Source organism: Mus pahari, chromosome 1, assembly GCF_900095145.1.
Source record: "Mus pahari chromosome 1, PAHARI_EIJ_v1.1, whole genome shotgun sequence".
Lineage (NCBI taxonomy): Eukaryota > Metazoa > Chordata > Mammalia > Rodentia > Muridae > Mus > Mus pahari.
The window spans coordinates 77224071-77234722 of NC_034590.1; the positions used below are offsets into that span (position 1 = coordinate 77224071).

At 41.6% G+C, this 10652-nt stretch overlaps 1 protein-coding gene across 1 annotated transcript in view; it reads right to left on the minus strand.

The window, feature by feature from the left end:
* The window catches only part of Ovch2 (ovochymase 2), a 21342-nt gene that overhangs the window by 998 nt on the left and 9692 nt on the right, over nt 1–10652 (minus strand). Inside the window, 9 exon segments of the mRNA XM_021202397.1 lie at nt 2226–2357; nt 3117–3210; nt 6798–6907; nt 6910–6924; nt 7280–7420; nt 8483–8510; nt 8512–8608; nt 8713–8818; nt 10472–10495. Coding sequence (XP_021058056.1) covers nt 2226–2357; nt 3117–3210; nt 6798–6907; nt 6910–6924; nt 7280–7420; nt 8483–8510; nt 8512–8608; nt 8713–8818; nt 10472–10495 — 747 coding nt within the window.

The window sequence follows — 10652 nt, forward strand, 5'->3', positions numbered from 1 at the left end:
AGACAGGGTTTCTCTGTATAGCCCTGGCTGTCCTGGAACTCACTTTGTAGACCAGGCTGGCCTTCAACTCAGAAATCCGCCTGTCTCTGCCTCCCAAGTGCTGGGATTAAAGGTGTGCGCCACCATGCCTGGCTTTCTTCTTCTTTCTTTTCTTAGCTGTGCAAGGACTTTGATCTAGGGCCTGACACATGCTAAGGTACTCTACCACTGATCAGGGCTCCCCATCCACTCATAGATATGGATTATTCTCCCATCCTAAGATTGGAAGCAAAACCTAAGACTACACATCTAGAAAGGACTAGGCAAGATTCAGACACACAGTCTATCTTTATTCTTTGTGGATTCCATATGTGAAGCTTCCTAATCACTAATTTTTTATTTATTAATTTTTAATGAACTTATTTGTAACCTGTAGTGGTTTGAATGGGAATGGCTTATACATGATATGTTTGAATGTTTGATTCCCAGTTTGTGGACTGTTTAGAAAGGATTAGGGGGCAGGATACTGTTGGAGAAGGGGTGTCATTAAGGTAGACTTTTCAAAAGCCCACTGTGGTGGCTTGGATGAGATTGGCCCCTCTAGGCTCATATATTAAAATGCTTGGTCACCAGAGAGTGAAACTGTTGGGAAAGATTAAGAGATGTAGCCTTGTTGGAGGAGGTGTATCACTGGGTGTGGGCTTTGAGGATTCAAAAGCCCACTCCAAGCCCAGTCTCCCTCTCTTTCTCTGCTGGTGCCTTTGGAATAGGATGTAAAGTTCTTGGCTACTGCTCTAGTGTCACGTCTGTCTGATTCCCACCATGCTGATAATGAACTAACCATCTGAAACTGTAAGCAAGCCCTAAATTAAATGTTTGTATAAAGATTGCCTTGGTCATGGTGTCTCTTCACAGAAACAAAATATTAACCCGCTCCAGGCCTAGTCATGGTCCCTTTCTGCCATGTGCTTGTGGATCAGGAGTAAGCTCTCAGCTACTGCTCTAGTGCTGTGTCTGCTTGCCTGCCTGCCATCATGCTTCCTGCCATGATGACCATCGACAAAACCTTTGAAATGGAAGCAAGCCCCAAGTTAAGTGCATCCTTTTTATAAGTTGCCTTGTGATGGTGTCCCTTCACAGCAGTAGAATATTGCTAAGATATAGCCCTATTGCTAAGATATAGCCCTATTGCTAAGATATAGCCCTATTGCTAAGATATAGCCCTATTGCTAAGATATAGCCCTATAAGCACCAGGTATGGTGCTTTTTGTGAACTATTTGATGCCCAGCTGAGGTGGAACAAGGCAACATTCAGACACCACCTCCTCCTCTTTCTTTCTTTTTTCAAAATTAAATTTATTTGTTTTCATTTTATGTGCATAAATGTTTCACTTGTATATGCACGTATGTACTGTGTATGTGCCTGATGCTGTGGAGGCTAGAAAAGGGTGCTAGCTTCTCTGTAACCATGGTTACAAATGGTTGTAAGCTGCCCAGAGTACTGGGAATTGAACCTGGGCCCTCCACAAGAGAAGAAAGTGACCTTAACTTCCATCTCTTCAGTCTCACATTCTTCCTTTTCGGTGCAGCTTTCATACTACAAACAAAAGTCCTATTTAGTGCCCTGCCATTTTGCTGATGTTTGTGTATATGTACTTTTGTGTTTTGTTTAAATTGGTGATTTAGTTGTTTAATATGGCTCCTAAGCACAGTGCTGACATGCCTCCTAGTGCAAGAAGAAGAAGAAGACCATGATATGTTTCTCATGGAAGACACATGAACCTGAACCTGTTAAGATAGCTCAGGTGGTAAAGGTGTTGGCTGCCAAACTTGATCACCTGAGTTTAATTCCTGGGACCCACATAGTGGAAGGTGAGAACAGACTCCTGCAAGCAGCCTCTGGTGTCAAAGTGCCTGCTGTGATGTACAGGTGTACGTGTGTAGGTACAGACACACAGACACACACACACACACACACACACACACACACACACACACACACACACAAGAAAACATTGTCATGACCCAGGTTTGTCAGCACAAGTCTATAATCCCATCATTTAAAAGGTATAGGCAGGAAGATAGTGAGTCTGAGGTTATATTGAGTTTCAGGTCAGTCTCAAAACAAACCAAAACAAATCCTGATTTGTAAAGAGCTTTAGTGGTGTCTAGGCTCATTGCCCTTTTCTACTGTGATGTGAGGATTAGAGTTGGGAGCCTGAGAACTGATACCTCTAACTTCTTACCTGCTCTAGAAATGAAGGAAATGTCAGTCTGGAAGCCCCTGGAAGTGCCATTTTCATCTGATTGGAAGCTGATGAGCATCACACTGGAGGAACTTAGCACAGGGCTGGGTACCACATAGCCACAGAGCCAAGCTGTGAGGCCCCAGGCAGGTTAAGTGATGTCAAGTGAATAGATATGGCATCAGATAAAGAAAAAACAAACAAGTGTGCTTTGGATAGCTATAGACAAACTTTTTGACAAATACCAAATCTCATCTACAAAATAAAGGGATCTGCCTCTTCAAAATGTATATTTGACCCCACCAGCATTTCAGGGTTGTTTCATCAGTACTGCTAAAGCAGTGGATCTTAACCTGTGGGGTGTGACCTCTTTAGGGGTGGCATATCAGGGATTTACATTATGATTCATAACAGTAGCAAAATTACAGTTATGAAGTGGCAATGAAATAATTTTATAGTTGGGGGAGTTCAGGACAACATGAGTATATATTAAACAGTATTATATTAAAGGGTCTCGACACTAGCAAGGTTGACAACCACTATGCTAAAAGAATTGCCTCTAGCCACAAGATATAGTAAGCAATTATTTTTTGAGATGGCAGAGCTAGGTATTAAACCAAGGGCCTTATGAATGCTAGGTAAGCCCTCGACCACTGAGCTGCTTCCGTAGCCCATGAAGCCACTGACCTTTCACGGTTGGTTCAGATCGTTCTTCGGACCTTGCTCTTTTCTTGCCTTCATAAAAGCAGAAGGAGTGGTGGTAAGACCATAGGGAAAGATGGAGGAGGTGTGGTGATTAAAGGAAAGTTAAGATGTATCTTTTTATTCCTTATCTCATGATCAGGTCCAAGGGCAAACCAGAGGAAGCCAGGGCTCAAGGGGAATACAAACCTATTTCTTTCTCCTTCTTGACATCACTGTGTACAGTCACATAGTCAGAGGTGCAGTCTCCATTTTCTTCTATTTCTAGGCTCTGAAAAGACAGCTGAGAAGATGCTTGGTCACATCTGGAGAAGCTCAAGAAATGAGCAGAAGACTCTAGGCCACTAGCCTTGCTATAGAGTAAAATCTCAGTTGATAAAGTTGTAGAGATATTCATGAGTGACTAAGGAAAAGATAGGCCCTCAAAACTCTTGAAACGTAGAAGCTATCAAATACAGGGATGTATTTGCATGCAGGCATGGGGATCTGTGCCAATGTCTGAGCTCCATCACAGCTACAGGGGATGGGAAAACCACCCTACAGAGGTGACAGTTTTGGGTTGTGCTACTTGGACAGGTAAGTCCTGGTCTGGAAACACATTACTTTTCTAGGGATTTTACACACCATACACTATTCTTGGTATTTAATTTCCAGTTTACTTGACTCTAAGCTGAAGGTAGATGTATTTCTCATAAGGTGTGTCTTTCTGCCTGGGAGGATGTACCCAGAGGACGTTTCTGACTCATCACATTTGCTCTCTATTGCTCCCAATATGTACCAGTGCCTTGCCAAGTTACAAATGAGTTCAAGAGCTGCTATCAAACAAAGTGTTGCCTGGAAGCTACTGGAACCACCTGTAAAAGGAACTTGAAGTCAGAGCAGTGAACTTGGAGAACTCACAGCTCAAAGCAGAAATCTTGGTGAAGTGTAGAGAGAACCACTGCAGTTTACTAAGGACCTCTCGTGAAGGTTCTAGTTCCGCTGCAGTTTACTAAGGACCTCTCATGAAGGTTCTAGTTCCACTGCAGTTTACTAAGGACATCTCGTGACGGTTCAGTTCCACAGTTTCTGTGACCTTGATGTTAAGTGGAAGCACATTTTACTTACCTCTCTTGCACACAGTGCCACTGTGTTATCTCAAAAATGTGTCATAAGCTACCTTTATGCCATGACCTTTCTTCCTCTGCCTTGGTGTGTACCAGTTTTATATTTATATGATGTACCAGTTTTATATTCAGCATGGGGGAAGGAGTACACAACCTGGAGCAAGGAAGCTGTGGGTTGTGGAGGGGATGAAGGAACTGTAAACAATTTGGCATCAGTGAAAGTCTTTTTTTTTTTTTTAAGGTTCAGTGACCAAAATGTAACTCAAAATCAAACACAGTACAAATCCACAGTGTTTCTTGTGTTCTTGCCTATGCTGCATCATGTGACTCTATTACAGCTTTGGTTTCAAATACATAGCAAGCAGACTTTGCACTAAGTCTGCCGTTGCATAATGCAATGCCAGTGAACAAGACATGAAACATCATGGCTCAGAAGCAAGTCCTGTGCCTGTTACGCGAACTCAGGTGTTTTTGCTGCATATACAAAGTTCCTTGCTCTTAGAAACATAACAGCTTCATTACAGAAAACAGATCTGAATATTTCCCTACCATCATTCTTCAGCATGAGTCAGATCACCAGATCTTGGATAGAATTGTGTTAGAAAATTTGATCTTACGAGCTTCTGTTTGAGTTGCTGAGTTGACATTAAAAAAAAAAAAAAAAAAAAAAAAAAAAGGAAATTTGGCTTGGGTCTAAGACAAAAATTCCAACAACTGCTGAAAGGGACCCAAACATACTTCTGCCATTTTTGTATTTTTGCAAAGCTGAGTTTCAGTACTGGCAATAATAAGGTCAACACACTGGATCAGTCCTGGAAACCACTGAAGATGCTCTCTCTGTCCTGCAGTCTCTGTCCCCACTCATTCTTAAAACCAGTGGGCTCTCACTTAGGCTCCTAACCTCTCTATTTGCCGTTTCAGATAGCATGAATCCCAGCTTCTCTCAATTGTTCAATGGTTTAGTCCTATTATTCTGCCTTGCTTTTGAGGGGTGAGGTGGGAACTGAGTAATTAATTCCCAATTTTCATTTTCTCTAAATTTTAACTCTTGTGGTAAACCCAAACTATTGGCTACATCTATTTGTTTGCTTGGTTTGCTTTGTGTTTTAAAGGCTCCATTTTCTGACCTGTCATGAGGACTTACTGGTTTGGGTTTTTGCCTGTATCTCAAGTCCCTTTTCTCTTCAGATAGAGTTAGGCACTGATACCAATGTAGTTGACTAGAACTTATATATAAGATGACAATCTCCTTGATTGTACTGTCTAGTGATGTACTTGACTTAGTTTAGGTAATTACACTTAAAAATATCATGGTTTGAATATAAAATGTCCCCCGTAGGCTCACATGTTTGAATACTCGATCCTTAGATGATGGAGTTATGTTGAAAGGGTGTGAAACCTTGATGGGCTGGAGCCTCACTAGAGGAAGTAGGTCCCTGAGGGGCAGGCTTTGGGGGTTTGTGACCACTTTCTGTCCATACTCTACTTCTTGAGTGCTGACACAATATGACCATCCACCTTCGGCTACTGCCAGCATGCCTTCCCTGCCATCATCAGTATTGTCTCAAGCTGTAAATAATATATACCCGTCCTCTCCTAAGTTGTTTCTTCTCAGGGGCTTAGTCACAGCAATAAGAGAAGTCACTGATGCAGATGTTTACACCAGTAGACTCTACTGTGGGAGAGTTCCAGGGTTTACTCCTTCCTGATTCTCTTCCTTTCCTTTCTTTTCTTTATAAGTTTTGGGTCATTTATTATTTTAAGAAATACATGTATATCTCTACCCTTATCCAGATCGTTGGCCTACTTTCACCTGTGTTGTGACATATTTCCCCAGAGGATCCACTACTGTTTAATTGGCAACAAACAAATGGCCTTCACAATACTGAGATCAAATGTGATATCCACAGGCTTATATTTTAGTCTTAGCCTCACTTTCCCATACTCACTCTTTCTTTCTTTCTTTCTTTCTTTCTTTCTTTCTTTCTTTCTTTCTTTCTTTCTTTCTTTCTTTCTTTCTTTCTTTCTTTCTTTCTTTCTTTCTTCCTTTCTTCCTTCCTTCCTTCCTTCCTTCCTTTCTTTCTTTCTTTCTTTCTTTCTTTTTTTTTTTTTAAAAGATTTATTTATTTATTATATGTAAGTACACGGCAGCTGTCTTCAGACACTCCAGAAGAGGGCGTCAGATCTTTTTACGGATGGTTGAGCCACCATGTGGTTGCTGGGATCTGAACTCCAGACCGAGCAGAGCGGTTGGGTGCTCTTACCCACCGAGCCATCTCACCAGCCCTCCCGCACTCTTTCTAAGTACACTTTATAACCCTGTTGAATTGAGCACTCCCTGGCCCTGGCCTGTGCTAGCTCCTCTTTGCTGTGTCTTCTCTGTTTGGGAGCTCTTAATGACATTGGCATGATTGTTACTAACTTCTTAATTAGTCACAGTTATTTTCTTGAGAATTTGAGATTATAAGGAAGAATATTTGTTTCTAAAAGGACATATAGACTCGTGAAAGTCACCAGGTCGAAAGATTAAGGTTACAGTGGGAAAATTCATTTTGTTTTGAACAAAAGCTAAAGAGTACAACTGCCATCTAGTGGTGGCTACAGGAGAATTCAGTTCTCTGAATTCAGTGTAGTGTGCCAGGTACTGAGGACTAAAAAAGTATGGCTGTAAACACATCAGATAAAGTATCTGCCTGAACAGTGCCTTTGACAGCTCTCTTGTGACTATATATCATGTGTAATTTAGGACAAATACAGTCAATACCTTAATTAGGTAATAGTTGGGGGCTTGAAAAATCCAGGTACAGCTAGCCATGTCACCATAGTCTTCAGGATAGTGAAGACTCTGTATAGGACCTTCTTCAAAGAGGATAGAGACCTGCAGCCAGAATCTAAAACAAAGGAGGGCAGAGCAAACCCAAACACAGGAAAGGCTTTTTGAGTTCTCCCTCTTGTCTCTACTAAGTGATAAATTACATCTTTTGGCAGTGCCAACAGCAAGAGAGAGTCTTATGCTCTGGCTTACAGAACTTTTAACGCCCTCTCAGTCCACTTGGGTCAGTGATCAGGAACTTTCAGGGACTGGGGAGGAGAGACTACATCCTTCAGATTGCCAAGATTCCTTCTGCACTATGAAGCCAGCAGACCTCAGGTGGGGGTCTCCCTGCCTACCACCTCCAACACCTATGATGCCAAAGTTTCTGCAAAGGGACTAGATATTAAACAATGGAAGTAAATGGTTTTTACCAGGGTGGTATCTCGGCTTAAGTGCTTTATAGGTGAGATTAAACCCAGTGGCATAATCTGTGGCATCAGAGATGAATCTCAGCCGGATAGAACTGGAGCCAATGAGAATGGATGAAGGGAGATTCTCTCCACAGAATTTCCCTGCAATGTGAGAAGAGTCTTTGTTCAGAGTCTGGAAAATGGCACTAGACACATGCCCTAGGGAGATGCATCTTGTCCTGGAAGTTCAGGATTGTCTGAATTAGGCTGCTCAGCTTTTGCACTAGTGGGATTTTGATCCAGAATGTTGTGTTTATGTTGCTCTTTGCCTTTTGCAGGATTTAAAAAGTGTATGATCTATGTAGCAGAAGATGGCCTAATCGGCCATCACTGGGAAGAGAGGCCCCGTGGTCTTACAAACTTTATATGACCCAGCACAAGGGAACACCTGGGCCAAGTTGTGGGAGTGGGTGGGTAGGGGAGCAGNGGNGGGGGGGTATAGGGAACTTTTGGGATAGTATTTGAAATGTAAATAAAGAAAATAATAATAAAAAATTAAAAAAGTGTATGATCTTTTAATATGGTCTCTCCTATATTCTATATTATCTCCTATATTCTCTTCAGTTGTAACAGCCAAGCATACTTCTAAAATATTGTCAATGGGATGGACAAAGTTACTTCAGGGTGAGATCCATAGAAACCCTGTTCCAGTTTTGTAATTTGTTGTTTCTTTGAGACAAGATATCACTGTATATACCAAGATGACATGGTCATGCAATCCTCTTGCCTCATTCTTCCAAAGTCTAGGTTTACAGTTATGTGCCACTATGCCTGGCTTCATTTTTATCATACAAATAAGCGTTGTCTTCTCATGGCCATATCTTGGTGTCATTCTTCTTAGTGTTTTGAGGCAGGTAAAATCCACTTGCAACCCTAGTTAAGTGATGTCTCACTTGGGATGACTTGGGGAACCAGCAATACGTGTAAAGTTTACTCATAATGGGGTCATGACCCAGGCAGCCTGGCTTTAAAAGTATCAGATGCTGTGACTGGAGTTCCCTCAACAGGCTTAGTCTCTATTCTTCCCACTTTAGAGCAGACTCTCCAAATTGGACGAGGAGACTGTTGCATTTACGATTGCCTCCGTGTCAGACATATTGTGACCAGACATTGTTAAGTCTACTTAGCCCTGCTTTCTGTATGACAGCGTGAAGAACTACTTACCAACGAGTCTGTCTTCTAAAGAGTACATTTGCCAGGTAATGGTGGTGACAAGACTCTACATTCAAGTGTGACAAATTGAGCAACATATGCATGTCCTCTGGAACCAGGAAGGTCCAGACACACAGTCTGCAGGCAGATACACGAGAAAGTGTAACTTCTAGACAGAAAGTGACAGTCACAGTTTTGATAAGGGGCACAGGCAGGCTGGAGGTGGAACCTGGGGAGGACACAGAGGGAGTACCCTCTGCTTGCTCTCATAGTATAGGTGGAGGCTTTCTGGGAAGTGCAGCTCTCCCTCAGACCCACTGATGAGACCATCAGGCTCAATGCATAAGGCTGAGAGGAAATGCCGTAGCATGAGGCATGGCAGCCTGTGCTCTAATCACCATACCATCCTTACAGAAGCTGCAGACATGGGAGCCACTGTTTCTCCTTTCTGTACACTTTTGTTCTTCATGCACTGTTTCTTTCCTGTCTTGGCTTCTATAATGCTTCATAGTTTTATGTTTTTGTCTGTTTTAGGCGGTGCTTATCCTTGAGATGCTGTTACCTGCCCCCCCAACCCCCATCACTTAGACTCAGGAGCTTCATTCTGTGGGCACAGGCACTTCCCAGGTTCTACCCTAGTTTTCCTTTCCCCTTTTTATTGGAGACCTCAGTATAGGCTTAGCCATGCTGGCAGTTTCAACTTTTACCAATACCCTCCTGGACTTTAGGTCAGACTTACACTAATGTCTAGTTATCTCCATTGAAATGGAACACTTGGTACAAGTGGAATCACTTTCATGAGCAAAACTGCAGCTACCTTTGATTTATGGATGAGCTTTCAGACTCTCGTGTTCAAAGCTGTGATGCTATCAAGAGCCAAGCTGCATTTCTCCTTCTCTTCACTTTCATTCTTCACTAAACTGGTTCCAAATTTTATTTTCTTTTTTTTGGCCCTTATCATGTTTTCATCCTTCATCTATCTATCTATCTATCTATCTATCTATCTATCTATCTATCTATCTATCTATCTATCTATCTATCTATCTATCTCTCTATCTATCCATCTCCTTCATCTATCTATCTATCTATCTATCTATCTATCTATCTATCTATCTATCTATCTATCTATCTATCTATCTGTTATGAATTCCACTTGACTTATTCTTCCCTTAATCTCCATCATGCTATTATTATATTCTTTTACTATAACTGTAATGTATTTATCTAAACAATCAACTTTCCATTGTAAAATGAAGCCTGTTTTTTTACTGACGTGGGCAGTTTCCAGAATTTGTTCTCAAGTTATTTCTATTCTTTTCTCTTGTGAGACTCCATTATACATCCTACACTTAAGCTGCTTTGGATGACAAAAAGTATGTTTTGCCCATACTTTTCCGTTTTTTATCCTTTGTGGTCTATCCTGGATAAGGATGTCTCTGTTCCAAAGCCTATGACATTGGCCATTTATATCTGTGAGCAGCCTAGCTCTAGGGAGTCTATTTTCCATTTTGCTTTTTTAGGAAGAATCCTACAGGCTTAAAGGTCCAGTAGACAACTAAGCCAATATCTACTTTCATTTTGTTATAGATAATGTAACCGAGGAAAGGGCTTGCCCCAAATTTCAGAGTGAATTCATCAAAGAGTCATGGTGAACAGGGATAAGCCCCCTGTGTAAGTAGGGGAACTTTCAGGGGAGTGTATGCCACTTAACTATTTCTGTACCATGTCCCCTATTCTCCTATTATTTAATTGAGTTAGTGTTTGCTGAATTGGATAAAGCTATGATTTGACACAAAGATATATGGAAGGGAATGGGGCTCTGTGGACATGGAATGGCCAACTGGCAGGGACAGCTGTGGATGCTCATCAGAGTTTTATACCAAGTGATGACAGAAACACAACCAGAGGAAGGTTTTTTGATGATAACAGGAACTGAATCACAGAAATGTTAGGATGTTAATTCATGCTCCTTTGAGTGTAGGCTACAGGAAGGAGTACCACCTTTGGTGCCCTCTCTTCGATGGCTTGAGAAAGAAAAAAAAATGCAATTCAAAGCTTGTGGTACCTTGGACAAGAAATTGACTTGAAAAGCGGAGCATTTTAAGTCAATTTGCAAATACTGAAAATTTAATCTGTGAAATAACAGGACGGGTAAAATGACAAAGCAGGATAGGGGTCCTGG